General features: G+C 40.8%; 1 protein-coding gene across 1 annotated transcript in view; it reads left to right on the plus strand.

Annotated features, from left to right (window-relative positions):
- Window positions 1-7863: 7863 nt before the first annotated feature.
- LOC8032821 (sex peptide receptor) overlaps window positions 7864-23936 on the plus strand; it is a 43438-nt gene continuing 27365 nt past the window's right edge. The window contains exon 1 of the mRNA XM_040209345.3: window positions 7864-7918. Coding sequence (XP_040065279.1) covers window positions 7903-7918 — 16 coding nt within the window. The 5' untranslated portion in view covers window positions 7864-7902. The remainder of the gene's footprint in view (window positions 7919-23936) is intronic.

The raw sequence follows: 23936 nt of genomic DNA on the forward strand, positions 1-23936 counted from the left end.
CATGCAGCGCGTCTTTTGAGTGCTCGCGGAAATTCCTATAGACACGTTCAGATCTCTGTGTTGTACTTCACGATGCTCTCCTCCTAGACGAACCCGACAGAGAAGCAGGGGGTTCAGCGCTATATTGAAAGCGCAGTCGTTGTTTCTTGGCGCATAACTCTGAATATATCATTTTGATATTCGTGATCTCGGAGACCCATTGAAACGATTTAAGTGTGTTTGTTTTTATTAACTACAAAATAGCTTTAGTTTTACTATAAAGGAGCTGTGCAACAGTTTCATTGCTTTGCTTAAATAATTTAAGAGTCAGTGTCTCGACCTTTCCGAAGTAAAGAACAAAAAAAAAAAAACGCTTTTGCCTACATGTTCTAGTTTTTATTTTAAAAATGGACAAATGTTGGGGTTTTTGGTACCTCTCAACTCCTTCGCCACCTTCCGAATCACGCGCGCTGTGACGTTGCAGTGCTATTGCATTGAAGGTGTTCCTTATTTTTTAATGACACGCAATGATGAGAATTTGTGCGTCAATACTGCATGTTAGAAAAACTGCAGGCTCTGAGTTGTACTGCATTAGCTAAATTTTATGATAGAATATGTTGATGACTGGATTTCACACGAAAAGTGCAGCGCTCATGTATGACGGAAAAGAGTTACCGGCCAAAACAACATAAATAATGCGCAGCTCTCAGAATAAGGTAATACATAAGCATCCGATGCATGTAAAGGGAGTATTAAGTTCTAATAATTTATGTGTAATCATTATCGAGCTGAATTAATCGTAACCAGTGAGATACGCCCACGGGCTCGGCGGGAATCTAACAACTTATCATGCGATCCGCAGTGTGACGCCTGTCCTCGGGTGTGTTTTTTTATTTTTATTAAATAAGTTTATATTGGTACACACCAGCCACATGACCCGGTTAGTGGTTGCATGCTACACTACTTAGGCAAGCGCGCAACTAAAGATAAAAAAACACGAAAAAACTTGCACCCACCCTAATTCTAACATTTCTGGAGCCAGGGCCGCCTCGTGTTGCGGGACACGACGTTTTTGTTTTTAAATTGTTGTATTATCTTGAGGCAGGCCTGGTTGACATTATCCGAGTGTCCACTCTCCTCTATCCCGAAATATCTGCCACGCTGTTTTTCGCACAGTAGCCGCCTCCAAATGCAGTGTCGGGCACAACCTTGGCGCGTGGAGAACCATCGCAACCAACAACTCAAACTACTCTGTCCAATCCTCGTCAAAATAAAAAAATAAAAACTTCAAAGATTACCAGCTTGGCGTAATGTTACACAAAAAAATGTAGCGAAAATCTGACCAGAAACAGAAGGCGCCCTTATAGTCCAGAAGTACATGATTGTCACGCGCTCACCACGGAAACTGCAGTTGGTTCCGCGATTGGATGGTAGAAACCCTTGTTTTTAATTAAGTTTTCACTAGCATGGTTTTGTGTAAACAATGATAAAGGAGTTTTTGGTTTTGAAAAAGACAGGGAGGCTGGGCAATATCCTGAGGACATCTTTTCCGTCGTTTATTCAAACTATTTTTGTACAAAGGAGTTGCAAACATGCTGCTAACGGTGTCCCAGTAGAATTTTTCGATATTCCCACGAGAACCATTGATTCTAAAAATGTTATTGCCTAGCCAATTTTATTGTAGAACCGTAAGCACATAGCTACTCTCGATAGCCCCAATGTGCCAATTACCCAGTGGCTAAGGTGCGCGCCCCCAAGGCTCTGGAATGACCACCGCGTAATTTTATCCTTTAAGCTTCAGAAGAAGATAGACAAACTTACTCATTTCACTTTGAGGGCCAAATTTACCAAAGAAAACCCCGCAGCCTTGATGTTACGAAGATCTGTGCGCTTCGTTTTCTTCATTGGCGACTACCAAACAAATGTTGCGAAGAGCTGATGTTCTTAGGAAACTGTGCTGGCATCGATTGGAATAGCCTGGGCCGCGTGAATCAAACCAGGAAAGGAAAGTGACGAAAATAATCCCTGGACAGCCAAGAACCATCGTCGGACCCTGACAACAGCGAGTACCTGTGGTGCACGGCATTTATTTTTGTGTTGGCGTTCGTTTTATAAAGTCGGTTCTATGAGGCATGTGTTCAATTTCCATTATTTTACCCATGCGGAAGAATCGTCCACTATATACGTTTTGAATATCTGAAAGCTAAACCTGCCTGCGAGTTAGAATCGGGGGCGTTTTAGAATCGTGAAAACACTGTAAAACCTGTTTTACTATGACACAGGATCACATAGTAAAATGTATCGTGCTTATCGCACCATAAAAAGCCAAGTTGCCGTGTCCGCAATCCGCGGTATTAATTCCCGTTTTATCTGGGTTGTAGCGGATAGCTCAGTGTCTTGCCTCCTTTTTTTATAAATATTTGCTGCCGAATCTTCAAAGATGGCCCACCTCATTGTTTTCCCAATTTATATCCTTATTTTGGGTTGGCGTCCTTACAGGATTTTACGGAAGTTGGTTCGCAGATGACCGTCCGGGCCAAGTCATGTTTAGTCCAGCGGTGCTCAGAGGCGAGGCTGCACCACACACCATGCCAGGTTTTATGTTGATTATGTCACGGGGGTGGCATATGAAATCCCCCTTACGTGCGGAAAGTCCCATGTAGGACAAGAAAGAAGATCTGCGAATGGGGATTGAGTAAGGGAGCACTCGCAAGCTCTAAAGACGAACAATGGGGCCCACTTGTCTAAGCACTGCAGGAAATATACGCTTGAGCCCCGTCTTTCTGAGACAACGATCCTGGATAAGGGAAAGTACCAAAAAGCGCGCGAGGGTTTGGAAGCATACTTTACCAGGAAAAGGACACGTATTGCGTAAGCCACACCTCTATTACAATGGCGCCTGTATGTGTGTCTTCGTTATGTGTCCGTTGTCTTTTGCGCCTGACAGCGTTCTTTAAAACGTACACCAACTAGACCAATTACAAGTTATTTTTAGTCCAGCATACTTAGTCCGCAAGTCACCGTCGGTGCCCGCAGCTGACACCCGAATGACAACGTGTAGCTCTTTATGGGGACTCGCGACATCACGGGGTGGGTCATAACGCTGGGTCATAACGCTGACACTGGATGCCATTAAATATGCTGACATTGTACGAAATCATTTTAGAGCTTTTGTGTATTGTAAAACTAAGACTGTAATGACGCATAATTATTAACTGTGGCTAGTACAATTTCATTCAAATACAAGGCACGAGAGAGACATCTTCGCTGTATTTGTTGTCCAGCTGCGTAGAAAAAAAAACTCTTTGCCATATTTAAATTCGTGGTAAATTCGTAATTTTATCGAACATTTATTTTCCTAATGAATCGCTCATATCCTTTTTTTTAGTTTTTGATACAATGATGCAAGTCATGTGTTTTGATCAGAGTATATTTATTTACGAGTGCCGCTTTAAAGAGTAATATGTGTATGTACATACAACTAGGTTTTATTTAATTATCCAAAGACAAACGATGAACCGAAACTCATTTTCTCAATCTGTTGAAAGTGCTGCGTAGAATAAACAAGGAATATCAATCCGCGACGATTCAAGTATTGAACGAGATGAAAATTTGAGAAAAAAATGGTCTCGTGAAAGATAGGAATAAAAATTTTTCGCTAAGTGAGACATGAATATTTGAGGATCAGTGCTTAAATCAAAAATATGAGAATGAAGAAGTTTATAACGGAAGGAATATTTCCGCGTATGCACCTAGCTAGGTAGGGAGCGCGCTTGGCTCCCGCGCAGATGGCCGGGGTTCGTATCCCGCCTCCGTTTGTGGTTTTTCTTTTCTTTACGTTAGTAAAATACTTCAGAACAATCAGAACCGTGTTTATACTTAGACTGTATACTTCCAAAACAAACGAGGTAGAATGTTTTAAGCCCTCAGAGGAGGATCAAATGAAGCCGCGCCGCTCCGAACGAAGTGTCTTTCGCTAGCGCTCCATCCTACCGCTACGCCGACATCGACGCCCGCGACGCCGTTATTTCATCTTTTGTTTGACACAAATGGGCCACATTAAACCTTTAGTTTCTTCATTTCATCCCTGCCTGGTCGTGTGTCGTTCGTGACATTCTGGAGGCGATGCGGGATAACGCACCCTTTGTACGGCCTCTCTCGTACACCACCGAACAGTCCTTAGCCAAGTCCCACCCCAAGCCCGGCGAGAAGATCGCTCTTTAGTAACCCGAATATTCATACACATCCTACCTACTCTCAGCCTTCGGCATGGTGTCTTTTTCGAGGAAGAGCTTTAAGGCCGTCAAGGGGCCGTGGCTCCTGGTTGTGCGACAAGATCTACGTGAAGAAATCTTCGAGGACTGCCTCGATGATCCCACTTCTGGACACCTCGGCTACAGTCGGACGCTCGCACGCATTCGCGAGAAGTGCTACTGGCCGAGGCTCCCGAAGTTCGTCCGCCATTACACCCGGACCTGTCAAGAGAGCCAACGTGGAAAGGCACCGCCCACACAACCTGCGGGACTCCTTCAGTCAATGGCACCACAAGAGGCTCCACCCCAGCAGATTGGCATGGATTTACTCCGTTTCCTCCCTACTTCGACGTCGGGGAACCGGCGGATTATCGTTGCGACAGACTATCTGACACGAAACGCCGAGATGAAGGTCCTTCCTTTCGGGGCTGCTGTGGAACTGGCCAAGTTCTTCATCGAATCTAATGATTTCCGGCACGGCGCTCAAAAAGTTATGATAACCGACCGCGGTTCCGCTTTTCTGGCTCAGCTAATTCAAGAGATCCTTTGTTTAAGCCACTCTAGACGTCGCAGGACGACTGCATATCATCCACAGACAAATGCCTTGACTGAAAAACTCAACAAGCCGATCGCTGACATAATTTGTATTTACGTAGACATGAAGCACATAATTTAGGGTGAAGTACTACAGTATTTTGGGTTTGCTACAATACGACGGTTCTAGAAACAGCGGGAATTACGTTGTCCAAACTGGTACACAGCCGAAGGGTTACCACGATGCTCGGCGCCATGCTACCTCGCATGTCAACCGACTAGGGCAATGACAACGCTGAACTGTGCCATGTTTACCAATAGGCAGTTTTAGAATTGCGTAACCGCAGGCTCCCATACGGTGCGGCATTGCAACCGGAAGCTGGCGCTGCACCTTTCAGCACACGGCAGGAAATTTGCCGTGCCTCTCGGTATTCTGCGGCAACGCTATTCTAAAACTGTCTATTAACGCCATCGGCATGTTTGGGGGTTCTATTCATTTTTGATTACAAAAAAAGTATTCAAATATACAGTATATACCGTGTTTTTCCCAGCATTGTGAGCATGCGGGTTAAATGCGGGTTTAATGCGGGTTTAATACTAATTAAACAAGAAAAAAAAACGCTGGATTGTTCTACCTTTTTGTAACACACAGCTTACAGGTAAGGCGTTCTGAATACGTGCCCGATAAATATAAATACTTAATTAAAAAAAATTAATTTAATGTTTTTCGAATGATTATGCTATAGATTGAACTGCTCGATTAAAGAGGCACCAGTCATTGGTGGGGAATGTAAATCATGAATGGAGGCAATACTTTTTATAAGACGGACGACTGACGCATCTTCAAAGATTAAATGCATACTTAACTTTTCTTGTTTCTTAAGAAACGTTAAACTACCTTTATATGTGCAAAATCATAATGGTTTAATTTGCAGATTAAGATATTTATGATTATCATGTTTCGCTTACCTTGAAATAAAAAAAAAACATCGCAGATATGTACGATGTTCCACTAAGATAAGTAGATGGATTAAGCAAAAAATTTATTTGGGTAATGCCTTCCACGCCATCCGCAGAGAATGGAAGTCCTCCATAACCCTGACAACGCACAAATTTTATTTCACGAAAGTTTGAATGAAACACAAATTATAACTGTGTCGTTATTTTTTTTTTAAATTCTACTATATACTTTATATTTCCTACACCTGAATCACTCAACTTTCCTTCTCCACTGTTCATACTTCGGTATAATTAAAGAAAATAATACAAGCCACAATTTTCTAAGGGCGCTAGCTGGACTGTCATTCATCATCGTGACCTTATGACGCCGACACCGGTCACAAACTTGTGCCCAGTTCAAAGTACAGGGTCTCACAAAAGAAAATTACACATTCTTTCTTGTCGGAAAAATAAACTAGCCATCGCCGAACGCTCATTCTCCGCCCAAAGGTAGCGCTAGAAGTCATAACCAGATGCCAAAGTTTCAGCCCGATCCGATACCTTAATAAAAAGTTATAAGTGATTTTCTAAAAATTTCAATGGGAAAATGGCGGCCGACAGAGTTTTTGAATACACGGGGCTCTATGGGCACCAGAAACCGCAAACGAGCGAAAGTGGGCTCCATTTTTCTATTGAAATTTTCAGAAAATCACTGATAACTTTAAAATAAGCTATCGGATCGGGCCGAAACTTTGGCATCTGGTTGTGACCATTAGCGCTACCTTTGGGCGGAGAATGGGTGTTCGGCGATGCCTAGTTTAAATTGAGGTAAAAAAGAATGCGTACATTTTTTTTTGTGACAGCCTGTATGTTGCGCATTTATCTGTCACATGTAAGCATAGCTTATCAAGTATGCACTGGGAAAACTAATTACTCCGGGGCTTATGGCCCGGTCACCACACCCTGTTCGCGCAAATTGCTACCGTGCCCCCGTCGGTCGACCCATCAAGGTCCCGAAAGCGGTTAGCGAGCGTCCAAGTCATCTTCAGGCAGGCGCAAATCTGTGCGACGCCTGGAACGAGAGTGTTAAGGGACTCGCTCAATGAAGCCTCATTACGCTTTCGGAGGTGGTCGACGACGAAGAATGCCAAGTGAGAGGCCTGAGCGAGCAACTTATCTTAAGTATAGTAATGTCAACTAAAACTCGCTTTCTCTCCCTCTCTACGACTATAGTTACTTCTCTCTTAATAGACGCTGCAGAGGCAGACATAAAAATATATGAAATTTAATACCTTTTTGTGTGTAAGTGAAGCGGAACGAAATCAGGCAGCGCGTACCAGCGAGGAGTGCCTGGAAGATGGCTTCTCTTATTAAGTCGCGGTGTAAGCGGAGAAGCTAGCTTTCAGTGGTGTCATGGCTGCTTGGGTGTAGTCTCCGATTTCATGGAGCAGCAGATGTGATTGGGCACAAATTACCAGCTGGGGCCCAGTGATTTTAGTAGAAAACCGAAGCCTGAAAATTGTACGAAACGCTTATGCTAATTTATTGCGTCAAAATTGAAACTAGTAACACTTCATAAATTGAGTTCCAACGAAAGCGAAGCTAAATGTTACCTTTTAAAAAGTAACACTTTATCGAAACCTAACTTGAGATCCCACTTATTGACAAATCTTTTGGTTGTTTGAATTTTGTTGTAAAACCTTCTAGTTTTTACTTTTTCGCTGAACAAAGACAGTGGAGATATCAAATGTTCTCGACCTAGGCAATATGGTGTTCATATGATGCTTGAATATAAGAACCTTTCCAGCACTTTAATTTTATTTCCACGTCATTCACAGGCGTACTGCAAATATTAAAACGAATACGTTCACGCCTTACTACAAGAATAAAAGCGGAAATGTTTCTAGCGTTCTAAGCTCCGACAATGTTGATGATGAAGACCCAATGATGCGACGCCCAAATAAAGAAATAAAATTTAAAAAGTAAAAACGAAGGCGAAACATTTTATTTTCTTACAAACACTTCTAGCTTAAGAAGTTGCGAAGACAATAATATAAATCTTGCATGCCATTAGTTTCTGCTGCCCTTTGATGATCCATAGCAGCACAAACGCCCACTGTCATTGACAAAAACAATTTCTTTTTTTACTTTTTTTCAGACACCTTCGCCAAGAACATAGGCGGATGAAGAAGCGTTAATGGACTACGATTCAGGTAAACAAAGTTTCATAACCACAGACTGTCTTTGTATTTATTTCATGGACAGTGTTAAAACCTCCACATAGCAAAACTAAAAAAGAAAAAACAGAAATTTTTATGTTAGAAAGCTCTCAAATTTAGCCATCTTTTCACGTTAATGTAAAGAAACGAGTTCGTACATTCGACGTTACTTTTATACGTATATATTTTTATAATAGCCATCAGCAAGGGCCCTTAGTGTTTGTTAGAGGTATGGATTTGTAAATTATGTATCCGAAATACAAAGAAAAATGCAAAGACACTTAAGGTGAAGCAAAGAAAACATAAGAGCCTTAAAAATGCGATAATGCGAAGCTATAATGTCCTGTAGGATGTTACTTACATTGGCACTGAACAACATGTAAAATTATCAATTGCTTTTATATAAAAATTTAGCTTCTCTGGCCTAGTTACATCTCCAGAGAGTTCCGTTGTGGAGACGGAATATAACAATTTTAATTCGTGTAAACATGTACTAATATATTCAGAGTGTTTCTCTTTGAGCTTAACGCATTTCTTAAAAAAAATGGAAGGCCGCGAAAGCTGCACTAATGCGGTTTGTGCAGGTGTGTTTACGGCCAGGCGGACGTGGTATAGGGAGCTAATTGTAACGACCAGTCAGCTAAGTGACTAAAATATGTTAATTAATATTTTAATTAATAAAAATAAACTTATGTTTCTAATTAGAAATTTGCTGAGTTTTCAAGGACCACTCAATTAGTAAATATTAGAAAGACTTGGAGCACGTGGGAACGACGATGGAGTGCTACAGTTACCCCTCGAGCAGCAGGAGCAAGGCTACGAGTGCGATAACACACTGGTAGCCTTACAAGGTTAATGATACTGCTAGTGCATTAGCTACACTTAGCGAAATTAAAACAAAAAACACGTAAATAATTGAGCAAGCATTTGGAGCCTATTTCATTGCTAGAAGTTTCTGTTATGGCAATATATATAATAATAAAAAATGTATTCATCAGGCTCGAATTTTTACCTCTTATTCTTTTAAGCCTGCTGTATTTATTTTTCTTACCTAAAAATAGGGATGGCGCGGTTACATGAACTACATAAAACAACAACTTAAAATGACAAAAGCACGCTTGTCGTTCCCTAATTCTGCGACTATGTGCAACAATACTTTTTACACTGACGTCAAAATATATCCCATCTTCCGTAAGCTTCACGTTTCTTAAAGGGATGGTGAACCGAAATTCGGATTTCGAAAAAACGAGGCAGGGATGTAGGCGGGACGCTACAATCCTTACAACACTACTCGTAAGGTGATATCTCGAATGGACGGCCCTATTTTCGGAAAAAAAGGTCGAGATTGAACCAGGCCGATTAGGCGCGTGACGTCAAGACACCTTGTTTCCTCCTCTCTTCGCTTCGCTCCCTCAAGGCGGCGAAGCGGGGAAGACGCGAGGCCGTTCCCTCTCCTTCTCGGAGAAACATGACGTCAACGTTTCTGCCCAATGAGCCTCCGTTTTTGAAAAATACGGTCATCCGTTCGAGAAATCGCTGTATGAGTGATGCTTTCGTGTTTGTAGCATCCCGTCGCACGCTTTTGCTGCTTGCTTTGGGGAATGCAGATTTCGGTTCAGCGTCCCTTTAAAGCATGAGTGGTAATAACCTTTCTCAATATTTAAGGTCACTAAAAACAAAGGTTATATTGAAATTAAAAATAAGCTGTTACGGAAATGATTTTGCATTGTTTATTTCATGATCTATGCTGGGACAAGTCGGTACTTCTGATCTGTATTGCTTACAAAATGATAATCACTACACACGCAGATATCACAGGCGTTTGTGATTCAGGCAAGGTTTTCCTAATAGAACCGAAAAACGAATAACATTGAAGAATACCTAGTTTCGCCCCATACCCAGAGAGACCAGCAATTGGAGAGGAGCAATACGAATACTAATAGAACACATGTAAGAGTATTTGGATGTCACCCGCAGCGCAGTTTGCATTCGAAGAATTGTTAAAACAGTTTGTGCAATGGTTGTTTTCACCTGCGGTGTAACGCAGATAATGTTTGAAGCTCCCAGACACAGGCAAAACGCTTGCCATAAAAAGAAAAAAAAACGGTTTCTGCTTCACTTTCAAATCACGGCGGAACCGTTGCGATCTTATAGGTGAAGTAGTAAACGTAGACGCATTCGTTGTATTTAAGATCAAATGTTTTAGAAGTTGTGTATCTAAGAGTTTCAAATGAACAGGTAATAGGTCTCATGGCAGTCAAACGACCGCTTATTGTATTTTATTTTTGATAGAGCTATAATTTTTTTTCTGTGGCCTAATCTATCTTACTCATTTTGATTTGGTGCTGTAACCATTAAGAGGTGTTTCTCCAATTTGAACACAAGCAATGTTGCTCATATTGAAACAAAAGTGTCACCCGAAAACCGGAAACAAATACTTTTATTCCGCACATATCCTGGCAATAAGGATCCAAAATACGATAGCACTATCTTTAGCTCATGGCTTTTTCGTAAATTTGAGAAAGAAGTCTAAGGACAAAATTAGTTTGCTAACTTCTTGTCTGGACGCAATTTCCAAGAAAAAGAAAAGAAGAAAATGTAAAAGTGTTAGAAAAGCACATAATAAAATCAAAATGCCAGGTTTAGGACAGGGAAAGTAAGCGTGGGGAAGGTATGGCAGGATTAGCCGTTGCGTTGCAGTGCCAAGATGATCAATCATCCTCGATTATTTATGTTATGGAGATCGGACCTCGCTCCGCGTGAACCTGTTAGGTGATCTCGACACATCTCAAGTGACAGTCCCTGATACATATTTAACAGCAGTCAACGATCCTTATGGGATGCGATATCGATCGATCCCCTTGTACTCGAAAGCAAAATAAAGGATAACATTGTAAAGCACGAGACATTAAGGCTCCGTTGCTTCGGAAATTGGGGCTTTAGAGTTGACATTACCACGAATTATTCTCATTGAAAGCCCTTGCGGTTGCCTTGTGCTGCAGTTAGTGCGGTTGTGTCCAAAGGGACCAGTCGTTAACTTGTCAATACCGGGCGCACGATGCCTACATTTTTTTAAACATAATTATAAAAGGATTATGTTTTCGTCTAATTTAAAATATTATGAAAATGAAGGTACCGCATCAATGGAGCTGAATTATAAGTTTCGTTGAACATTCAACAGAGACTTCGGCATTAATATTTGGCCGTAACATTCTCAACAGAATATTAACGGTGATAGAAAACCGTGCTTATCTTATGTTACAGATTCACGCCTGTGCATTTACGATGCCGGGTCTTCTTGGGTGGTCTGTACATTGTTTCTAGCGGATGCCCTTTCTCGCTCGTTTTGCCTTTACTTTTGAAGCCTCCTACGTTTTCCGTCGATTCCCCTTTTCTGTTAGGGTCAATATAATAAAATCAAAATCCTGAGTTTTATTTTTTTTTTCTTCTGACGCGAGGCAATGCCCTTCTGTACGTCAGACACTTTGACAAAACACAACTTGGTTCACAGCAAAATAAATAAATAAATAGTATAACTATAAGACACAACATTTTTTTCGAAAGAAAAGAAATCAATATTTGAAGTGGGTAGGGCAATCCGCAGATTTCGGAAGCCGTTTTGCTTTTGTTTTGTTTTCTTTCATACGATCAATGCTGCAGGCTCCCGCGCTGCTTGCACCAGCGGCACCCTACTAACCCAGGTCGAATCGATCGTTTCAAAATTTATTTTCTAAGCTCTTTTAGAAAAACTTTGCCTGGAGATTGCTTTTTCTGAAGAATGCGAATATTGACGGGAATGACCCCCACCCTTCCTTGCACTAACTTGAAAAAGAACGACGTCTGCCATTACTCCGTTTAACTAATATTCACGTAGAGTAGAAGTCGTTGTATACATTTCGGGGGCTTGGCGAGGAAGGACACAAGACGTCGGCCCTTTCCGCGTTTTATAAAATAGAAAACACCGTAAGAATGTTATTTGGAAACAATTCTAAAAGCGCTATTTTATGTAGGGGCTCTAAAAAGACGCTGTCGTACATTCTCCACGCAAAAGAAAATATGTACATGCACTTAAAAGCGTAAATGTTTCGCAAAAACATGCATTACCAAAGGGTTAGGACAGCATCGCTCTAGGCAACGTTAAAATTCTTACACTCCGAAACTCCACTGTAATAAGTTGCTACACGTGGTATGAAATATCAGCAGCACAAATTATGGTTTGTTTCCTTAGAAACGAAGCCCACAATTTGCAGTAAGACTGGTTCAGTGGGGTTTATTACACTAAAAATATAGCGCTTACAACAAATCGCCATATCAGTGCGCAAAAAAAAAAGAAGCTATTTAAGAGTTAAAAGCAAAAAACAGTGGCAGAGACGACAAAAACCCTCTCTGAACTCAACCCTCAACAAGGGGGACAAAGGACAAACACAGATCTCCAACACAGCTAGGGGACTGCAGTGGTGGGAGACTTCAAAAATCTGTCTGTTCCTGCTGCTGAACCATAAACCTCTCGTTATTCTTGTCCAACTCGCTTGCGCGTTTGAATTAATTGCATCATCATGAAAATGGTAGCAGTTTAAAAGCTACGTCTCACCTCTGTTAAACTCATGTAAAAAACCACACAAAAAAAACTCGTTTTTTCAGAACAAAAACACGTGAAATATCTCTTTACTTACCTTGCAGTTCATAAAGTTCCTTTTTTTACAGTCTTGAACATTTTTAAAATAAGACAAAAAAACGGTTTTTAATTTTTAGTTTCTTTGTTTAAAATAGGCGATTTATTTTATACGGAAAGTGCTAAGTAGAGACATCGGGCGCTGTCAAAACGGGTTAGAAATCACGGCGATGCGACCAAGTATTTTGTTTTGTGAAAGTAGTTACAGCATTAAAAAATTATAAAGAGAGAGAAACCAGATGATGCGAAAGGGCAGCCTTACATAAACTAACTTTGACATAGTTGAAGTGAGATCATTTGTGGCAGCAAATCCTGGTGACATAAAATATATACGCAAAAAATACAAAGAAAACGAAAAGAACGAACACAATTTTGGCCCAACCGTATTTGAAGAATTCCATTCATTGCACAATGAAAAAAGTGATAAGCATCAGAATGCATGTCCTCTGCGTCACAAAGATTTGTAATCAGTTGCGGCTTCGTAGCTTTCTGTGACCATGCAATACTAAATACGATTATTTACATGGCATAACACGGTTAGGGCAAAGAAGCGATCACCTTATCTTTTCATGAATCAAAAGGTTGTTATTAAAATGAATATTGCTCGTTTCCAACATTGAATGAATGAATGTTCGTTTCCAACATTAACGTAAGCTGTAAATATTTCCGCAAGTCAATACACTTCTGAGAAAATATCTGAAAAAAACGCCTATTACATGGTGTGCTAGCACTGTTGCGCAGCGTACGCAATAGTTGAAGCAGATTAGAGAGTAGTTTAATTAAAACACATGAAGCAAATAGAACTCCTCGAAAAGTGTCTCATAAACCACGTTTTAGAGGCGAGAATTGGTAAGGTTAAACGTATTTCGTAGTCAGAACATCGAACAGCCTTCCGTGTTGGTTGTTTCTGTTGATCCAGGTATTCCTGCCTCAGCGGTGACCATGAGGTGAAACACGTATCCCGCAGTGGTCGCTTTCAATGCGGACTGAGTTAGATATTTAGGTAGTCTACGGTGGTGTCTGAAATGATGAAAAATTAATCTTGGTTTTTTAAACTCGGAAATCGCCGTTTAGGTTACAGGGAAATCCACAATCTGTTGTGTTCTCAAACAGGGTTAGTATTGATCTATCTAAATATTGATTTACCCTAAGCACATAGGGGCGTTGTAGAGAAGTGTGAGTATATTAAATTTATATAAATTATCACAAGCCAAAAATTATTACTGGGATGCAATTAATTCGCCAACTAACGTATTTTATGAAATTCATATAAAAAATCGCCCTTTTCCCGTGCTTTCGTGGGAAAGGCAGTAAAAACACAGAACGTGACGTGTTAATGAGGATGTGGTGTGAGGGGCCGACAAAGAGAGAGAGAAAACGGAAGAAGTAAACGGTTGAAGATTATCGTGTGCAACGCCGCACGCGGACCTTGATGGGAAATCTGGAGGTGCCGGGAAAGTGCAGTTTTACTTGTAGAGAGTCGTCTGCTTGGTTGAGGACCTAGGGGCACACATCGAAGGCTCAGTGCCCACGGCTGACCTCGCAACCGTTGCTGTTTTACTTGTTAACGTCATCTCTCAAAGCCTGCTTCAGTGTGAGACGCAGAAAACGGATCCTGCGGAAAATGGAACAGTTCGAACACGGCAGCACCGTAGAGAGCCCAGTTTACACAAAATTTCCTACTGCTCGATCGGTGTCAAGTTAATTATGCGCCCCATTTGCAACACGAGCCGCGAGGAAGTGGCAAAGGAATTGGTCATCTGCGAGCCCTCTCCGCCTTTCCGCCTCCCGCTAGCGACCAATCTCCGCAAGAGGAGGCCACATTGGTAGGGGGCTTTCGCCATTTCGTTGCAAACGCTCCCGATAGGTTTGTGATGGAGCATCTGTTCAATCTAAATTTTCTAGGGCACCGAGCAGATCCCTGGCGCCTGCTCGCGGCAAAAGAGAACAAAACATTCGAACTATCTCACCCCGTTAGGCCAAAGGGAGCAGGAGCACGTCTTCTGTAGTGTAGGCTTTTCTTTCTCTGCTTTTCTGTCTCTCTCTCTCTCTCTCTATTTTGCCCTTTCTCTGGAGAAGCCTGGAGCACGGTAGTTTGACGGAGCAGAGCGCCACTGTGTCTGAGCACGTGACGTTTCAGTCCCTCCGGTAGTGACACGGAGGCACTCGAGTAAAGTGTTCGACGGCACTGGAGTGCAATGAAACGTGCGCTGTGTCAGCGATCGCCTGGCAGTCAACCTGTCAACTTCCGTTGCATGGCGCTCAACCGGATATGTTTAAATGCCAGCCATTCCACACATTCTGTGTTAAAACAATTAGTATAAACATGTTCATAAGGGGTGCTGGAAGGTAATCTCTATTCTGAGAGGTGTTCAGACTGAACAAGTATGATGTTTTGAAATGGCATAATAACCATTTTCTGTGGTCATTGAGCACTGTTATATATAGAGGCTGTCTAGCAATCATTGCGTAAGGAATGTAGCAATATTTTATTTTACTCAAGCTGAGGTGAGAGGCATATATTTGCGTATGTAATATTTACAAAATGATGCATGGGTGTTTATTGATTGACTTAAGGTGTCGTTGTCATTACAAACACAAAAATGCCAGGGTCAATTTTACAGAAATAATAAAATTATATTTTATTAAAAAAGGTATCTTCGACGATTTCAGAGCCAAATGATTTTCCTCAAGGTAACCCATCCTACTATAATCTGTGTAGTTGAATTTCACCATTATTATATAATATATATATATATTGTTGAAGAATCAGTTCTCAATTCATGAAACTCCATTTTGGGAGAGTCTTAGCATGCTCTCTTTAGACAGAAAAAATATTTAGCATATGAGCAAATAGTTCAAATTCATGGTACATTAAACAAAAGCCAATAGTGGTGAACGAAGTTCTGCTACCGAGACTCAGAACTATAAAGACTGCTGCCTCTTACCCACGTTCTCGCCATACACTCATCGCAAGAGCTTGCCCCTGATTTTGACCACTGGTGCAAATGTTAAATTTTCTTGCGTGCTATTGAACAAAGCGGAACATCTAAGGCAAGGATGGTGATTTTTTTTGCGAGAAATGCCGCTTTGTTAGAAATTCCGATATTTTTTCTAAAAAAGACACTAGCTTAAACAATATTTACTCTAACTTGTATTTAGGTTGGTTTTACAAAACACCGCGGAGCCGCAGTTCATTAGCCCGATGTTTTACTTAGAGATATTTTGAATGGAAAATTGCTAACTTTTAATCTATCAAGATAAGCAATTACAATACGTGTGTTTTATCCCAAGGCAACGTGCCGTAGTCTTTTCAATGTCTTTACGAATAAGAAACAAATTGAGTTCAAATATTCTAGGTTGATTAAGCACAAAATAAATGAACGGGAAATGAAAAAGTGCTATTATTTGTGTTTCTTTTTGGTTTTGTGTGTGGGGGGGGGGGTTGTTTTGCTCATTAACGAAACAAGCAGGAAAATAGCTTAACGTTGGGCTGCCACTTAAAGCACGACAGGAGGTTACTTTCTGAGTTCTTCCTTCCTAGCTTCCACCACCTTCTCTACCTGTTTGAGATAACCGCTAAGGCTTGTGGGCAAGAGGTTGTCGAGCAAGCAATGCTATATAGTCACTTACAAGAATAGAGGGAACGTTAAAGCATCCAAAGTGTACTACAAACTCAAGTTCAGATGCGTTTTGCCTTATGCCGACTTCATAATTAACTTATGAGGACGTTGACTCTGCGATAAAGGAACTAGCTCTATATATTTTGTAAGGTGGAATTCCTTCATTCCTAGTTAAAGGGTGCTGCGACATTTTGCTTTCAGCGTAAGAACATATCTTTAACTTATCTCTAAACCTAGTACTTTTCCTTTGGCATGGAAGAATGCCTTGATTGTGTCTGTACGTAGGACTGTACGCGCCATAAATGCTGGCAATTACGGATTTTTTTTTTTTTTTTGTTTTCTGCCTTTTCTAAAGTCTCGAAACTTTTTTTTAAGCATCTCATTTTTTATTTTAAGATTGTGCTCAATCCGAGTTAGCATGAATTCTGTCGTGGTCGCTCAGTACAAGTAATATTGTAACTTTAAAGGAATTCGCAAAGCCAATAATTGAGTCCAGTAGACAAGTTGACGTAATTTATTTTAATAGTTGTAAAGCATTCGACCTTCTGGATTGCAGTTTATTGTTAATTAAGTTATCTAAGCTTGGTCTGGCCTCTGGCTTTCTTGGCTGGTTTGGAAGCTATCTATGTTGTCGTTTAAGAGTGTACCTTAATTAATATGGGCGAATATCGTTCCCCAGTCTCGGGTAATTTAAAGAAGTTGTAATGCGCCACGTGTCGAACCTTGCACTGTTACTTTCCAACAATATTGCTAATGACCTTGGCAGCTCAAAAGTGTCTCCGTTCGCCGATGACGTAAAAAAATTCCGTATTATTTGCACGTAAATGGACTGTAGGCCCCTGCTGCTTAATATTGATGCTCTAAACATTTGGTGCAAGAATGATAGGTTGTCTTCGAATTTCGTAAGAACTAAGCATCAGTCGCTTTCGCGCAACCCTGCGATTACTGTTCATTCTAGTCAATAACACAGCCCTAATATAGCAAGGTCTTTGGTTGTGCGCGATCTTAGAGTGGGGATTGATTCTCGCCTGTTTTTCACTGCTGACGTTGAAAAAAATCATCAATGATTCCCCACGTTTGTTGGGCGAAATCTCTCGTATTATGCGACAATTGAATAGGTATTCTTGTGTATTGGTGAGCTTTTTGGTTCGTTAGTTTTTGTAAAGGACGGAAATCTTTTCAACCGTTTGGAATTCCAAAAATGTAAATCAAACGTTTGACTTGGGATATTTCCTGGGACGCTCTGTCAGGCTCGTTTATGATTGCCATGCCGAACCTTAATTTTATTATGATCATTAGAGTCTTTGGAAACTTTATACGCTTGCCTTTTTCCGTAAGGTGGTTAGTCCAGGATATGCGTTTTTCTTCGCAAATAAACCAATGCTGCAATTGAAGCATTTTTCTACTTAGCAATAGTTTATTTAAAGGTTCCTCAGCGTCACACAGCGCTCTTTTGTCCAGGATTTATCACGCGTATAATAGGTCCAACAATACATAACTTGACTCCTATGCTTCTTTTTAAATGTTAAAAAAGTCTTACTCTTGTGTGCAAACTAGGATGTGACAATGTTGGTATATTTACTGGACTCGGGCCAGTGAACCGCATTTATGTCTAGCAGCTGTTTAGATACACGCCTTAAAAACATGATTGATTGTTAAAAAAAAGGTGAAAACGACAGAGAAACGCATCAATTGTCCCGCCTCCGGCGCGAGCTTCTTATATTTGTCAATGCTTGGGCGCCTCGTGCACCCCGAGTTTACGCGCGTAGCTAAAGTACGACCGAAAGCGGAAAGCACGTGCTGTTGGCAGGCATTCGAAAGACACGGTCTGCCGTACTTACTGTTTATGTAACTACAGCTATTGTTCTGCGGGTAGAATCAATGTTTTCACAATATTTATTTCTGAGCTCTTGCTTTCTCTTTCTCCTTCTCCTGCTCCTCTCTCTCTCTTTCCCTCTTTCTCTCTTTCTAATAAAAATATTCTATGTAGTTTATATATATGTCACCAAATCATCTGCAAATATAGGTTAGCATACTAAAATTTAACATTGCAAACTTTGAGAACTTGTCTTTCATTAATTGGAGGCATACTAAAATTTAACATTGCAAACTTTGAGAACTTGTCTTTCATTAATTGGAGTAAGAATTTCAAGTAGAGAGTTCTTTCACTTATCTCACGTTTGATTCATTGGTAAGCGCTAGGAAAAAAGTATTGTATAAAATATTTATATCTAACGGACTGTCAAGTTCTGTCAGTGATGTTTGGCTATTTTTCATTTATTTTTATTTTTTGCTATACTAGTTGCTTTTGGGGCTGCGTGCATAATTAGTGCAAAATGTCAAACTAAACCTGAAAGGTGAAAAACTTGTCTTATTTTGTGCACGTACTGTCCGGCTGGGATTACATTGTTTTTAATCTTCTAAACAGGCTGACAAATTAAGGTGGCCACATCTACTCCCTGCACTTTGGTAATGTACGAGAAAGCGATCAAATTTTAGTCCCTTCGGAGAACTAGAACTGTAATGAAAACACCTAATCTACATTAAAATATGAATCCCGGAACGATTTCGGAAACGCTAATAGTAGGCACATGTCTCTAATGACCAGGTAGATGCTACTGTAAGCTCTGTAATCAAATAAGGTAATGACGCGGCATGTCTCCCATCATTATGCCGTTCTTCTGACCACCCCCTTACATTAATACTCGTTCGAGAGTTCATTCGTCATAGCATGACGTACCAATATGAAGAGAAGTTGGGTTTCATTGTTGCTTTTAATGGGCGTACGAGCCCGAAATAAGTAACTTATAATTTTGAAAAAAAAAAAAAAAAAAGTTCAGCTTTATGTTTTGAGAGAGATTTGTGCGTTCCATTTTCTCACTCATATATATGGACACACCCTGGATTTAATTGGTGGTGGGAATTACTACTATTAAACCTGTTTTTCTAGTTCTGCATTTGTTAACCATCTTCCATCCAAGAAAATGTTGTTGTCTTCGTCCGTTTTTTTGTATTGTTGCCCATCTCAGGGTCTTCAAGATGTCGATTCATTACCATCTCGCTTGCACTCGATCACTACTTATATATATGCTCTCTTATAACAACAGTGTAGACACTATAAACACACAAAAGACGTTCACTAAAGAATTCGAGAGCGCGAATGTAAAGTGACGTGTAGTTCAAGGGTAATTAGCACCCAAAATTTGCATTTCTGAAGGATTTTCCTTTAACATATATATATATATATATATATATATATATATATATATATATATATATATATATCAATAAAAGGCGTGTTCAGATACCGTAAAATATTTCGAGAAAATTACAAAAATTAATTGGAAGTGCAGGAAACGCGTATTTGCACAGGACAGTAAAATATTGGTTTCGCGGCTGGCAGTTGGCATGCGTGAAACAATCCTCCTCACACATAACTTGTATTTACATTTTCCTATCAAGCCTGAGTGCGTTAGAGTGAAGTACCAGGAATGCAGTAGCAAAACTACTATGTAATATTAATGTGGATGGCTGAGCGTGTTGGTGTCTATAGTACAATAACACAAAAGGAGTACGAAGACAATACAAACAACGCGGGCTTTAGGCTTACAACAGCACGTTTTGGTGCAAATCGAGAGCCTGTCTTCTCTGCCATGCCTGTTTTTCGTTATCGTAATATTAACATTATTATTTTTTTCTTAAACCCTCTTAATAATGTAAATTAATAATAATAGCGAAAACATTGCTTAGCCGCCTTGTAGTCTCTTTTCTGCAACGAAGTGCGCTACTTCGAATTAGGCTCCGCAACAAGCGACATGGCAGTTTTATACTGTGGAATTGACTATTTTCAGTTTCAAAAAACAAATTAATATAGTATACAAACGTCTGTCTGTGCGTTGGCACCCCATAAAATTGTAAAAAATATATACATTGAAAAAAGTATGTCTAGTTGAGACTGATGACAAAGAATATCATTACTTTATCAATAACTTGAACTAAACGAGACAAAAAAAAACAGTCGCCTCTTAGATCAATCAAAATTTAAGTAAATGTGTTTTGGAGCTCACACAAGAAGTATTTATAAGGATGCGCTCTTTTTTAGCGTGTCACACAAACCTACTACGATGTAAAAGTAATCCACAAGAGACTAACCTGCGTATATCATGGGAGGCGAATTTTATGCATTGCTAAACAATTTTGATGTCAATGTTACTGCCATTTAACCGCACATCCTCACGGCGCAGCGGTAACCATTTATTTGCGTTAAAATCCATTACATATGTTCTAAAAGCTCAAACAATGTTCTAATAAAGACTGAAAGTATTTATTTCATAGAAGTAGAGGCTCTGATTGCCAACCAGTTTTCGAGTCCATGTGATACGAAGGTTTGCTCGTTTTTCTTATAACTTTTATAGAATACGATTCGTCATTAGCACTAAATCGCTTTAACCCCTGCCGTCCGAAGAGTGGTAAGAAGAGATTGTGATCTCAGCCCAGCGAAAATCACTAACAGAATTTGACGGTTATAGGCAATGTCGGAAACGCTACCAAAGAGTGACGAAATACGTTACTCGTGACTCGCAAACTGAAGGAACGCGTTACCGATCTACGTTACCTCAAAATAAAAAGAACGCGTTAGCGATACCAAATGTAACGCACGTCACTTTTGCGTTGATTTAAATTTATAAATAGTCAATGTCGGCGTTGTTTTTCTTGTTTTTTTATGTTGTTTTTTTGCGGCAGCGTATTTTACAGTGACAAAGAGCGGGGACATTAAGGTTTTTCAAAAGTGGGAGTCTTTGCGTGGGGTAGAGACAGAAATAATTGTATAAGAATGTGGAATGAGTGCAGTAATTAAGGACACTGAGCATATAATTTGTTTCAGCTAAAGTTCAGGCGCAGCAAGCCGACGCTACGAGCTGATGGGACCAATCAAGCAGTGTCCAAAGTGCGAGACATTTTACCTTTATTGTATATGATTGGTTCAGCGATGATAGAGCACATACAGAAACACTACAAACGCCATGATGTTGCCCTTTTGGCTCTGTCTGATTGGTTCCATCAGCTCGTAGCGTCGGCTGCCCGTGAACTTAAACACCGACGACCGGACTCGAGATTCTGCAAGGCAGAATATCGTCCTCACCAAGGGGGAGGTAGAAACAGGGAACGGCGAACAGGGTAGAAGGGGGAGAGGAGGAAGCGAGGGAAAAGTGGAAAGCGCGAACTGGTCGTCGGTCTTTAAAGTGAAACGAGGTATATATACGCAAAAAAAATTGGCGTGTTTTTTTCGGTTTTGGGAAAACGTAACAAGTAACGTAACTGCGTTACCCGTCACATGAAATAAGTAACCTAAGTACGTTACCCGTTAGTATTTTGAAAAATTAACGAGTACGTTACTACGTTACTGAAAAAGTAACGCGCTACCGGTTAGGACGTTACTTGTAAAGCGTTACCGCTAGTACTGGTTATGCGTGACCACACTTCTGCCCTCACCACATTGCCTCACCGCGAAAATTTAACACTCTTGGAACAAACCGCGAAGCAGTCGTAACTAGCAATGCCCTTTTGCGTATTAGGTACATTGTGTAGGTATATCACCTCTTCGGTCATTTGGATGCGAGACACTCAACGTAATAATTTTCGGGTGAACTGTCTGAAGACTAAATTAGTGGGATTTTGATATTTCTTTCTGCTTACAAACCGACGAGCAGCCGAAAAAAAAATGTTTTTTTTCTTATTTTTTTTTAATTGAGAAAGGGGAAGACCCTCCTCCTTTCTGCGGGACTCGCACAAAGACCCGCTCCTGTGAGAAAAGGAGAAAAGATTGCTAAAGGGAATCGAGGGAACGATATTGGGAACCGTTTTTTTTTTCCGCCAGAAGATGGTGCTGTAGGTCGGCCTTTAAGATTTTTTTTTCCGGTATATAGATTACTTTTCTCGTTTCAGGTAAGAAAGCACTACACTTACCATGCGAATAATTGCTCTTCAGGAAATGTAACAAAATGGCAGTTTCATGTTATTAGTGATAAAACTTTAAAAAAGTGAAAGCCGTTTACCTCTCCCTGTAACGCGGAATTGGAGCGCAGCTCTTGAGGAGAAGGAGGGGAGGGTACTGAGGGCCACGTGTTGTCGGGGGGGGGGGGGGGTCACGTGACCCCCCCCCCCGAGGGCACGTGAGCTTGGTGGGGTCACGTGGGGGCAAACACGTGCCCCCCCTCAGAGGTCACGTGACCTCGGGGTGTCACGTGACTCCCCAGGTCACGTGACCCCCCGGGTCACGTGACCAAAATTTTTCCGCTAGATTTAGCGGGGAAAATTTTCCGCTAGATTTAGCGGGGAAATTTTTTCCGCTAGATTTAGCGGGGAAATTTTTCCGCTAGATTTAGCGGGAAAAATTTCCGCTAGATTTTGCGGCGAAATTTTCTCCGCTAGAGTTAGCGGGGAAATTTTTTCCGCTAGATTTAGCGGGGAAATTGTTCCGCTAGATTTAGCGGGGAAATTTTTCGCTAGATTTAGCGGGGAAATTTTTCCGCTAGATTTGGCAGGGAAATTTACCCATAATGCACCGCGCGGTTACGCCGACGGCGACGGCGACGCCGCTCAAGCCGGAAACAGGCCCCTAAGCGCTGCGCTCTAAAAGTAAATGAAGAAGTTCCTAAAAATAATGAGATAGGGGTGGAATTCTACCCTATTTTTGTCCTGTGAACTTCAAATATCACGAGAATATGACACGAACGCGTTGATAGACGCCAGAAAAACCGAAAAACCAACCCCTAGCTGTGACATCAGACCCGGATGTTTCAACTGCCTTGAGCGTGCTCCTTGCGAGAGAACGCGTGCTGCGTTTTTGACTGCTCCGGTAAAGCTTACGGAAGTCGCCTAAGTGTTGAGATAATGTTTAATACGTCACAATTCCCTCCTTCCAAAGAACGCGCCGGAAAGGAGGATTTCAGTGCTATATTGAAAGCACTGCTGTGGCTAGCTGGAGCGACAATCTGAAATGTAATGTCGACGTTCGTGTTCCTGAAGGTTAACTGGAGATGATTTAAACGTTTTTTTCTTAACTACAGAACAAATTCAGTTTTCCTTCAAATGTTATTCACTGCTAAACTAAACTTCTCATAAATATATCATGCATACGCGTGAAGTATGCAGACCCAAAAACCTGTGACCCAAAAGGTACTGTGACCTACTTTATCGAGAGACAATCACGCCAATAAAAAAGGGCTTAAAGAAATAGAGACATCGTCGAGACTTCTGTAATAAGTGGATCAAGACTAGGAGGCATAATATTAAGTGACGTATAGCTCCGGCGACATTATCTAATTACAGGGTTAAAGAAACACTGCTTATATCAAACTGCGCTTTTCATGGTCTATGTTGAAACGCTAAGCACAGGCCTAGGTTTCTCGGTACTAAATCGATTATCAATATTTCAAGCGATCTCCCCTAACACCAGAGTCCGGTACATTCTATCTTGCGTTTCCTGCCCAGGCAACATTAAAACAAAAAAGTGACTTACCGAATTCTTAACTTACTGGGCTGAGCGAAAAACAAAAGAAAAAGAAAAAAGCTTCCCAATATTGTGCAGTCACTGTAAAAAGAAAAATAGTCTGTAGAAGGAATATTTTTTGCTTTCCTTTTCCTTCGCATGGTCGACAAGAAGATCCGCTCTTTTGTGTGTGTGTGTGCGTGTGAAGGAAGACTTGCTGTTTTA

This window comes from Ixodes scapularis, unplaced genomic scaffold (assembly GCF_016920785.2).
Source record: "Ixodes scapularis isolate PalLabHiFi unplaced genomic scaffold, ASM1692078v2 PGA_scaffold0__279_contigs__length_252992795, whole genome shotgun sequence".
Classification (NCBI taxonomy): Eukaryota; Metazoa; Arthropoda; class Arachnida; order Ixodida; family Ixodidae; genus Ixodes; species Ixodes scapularis.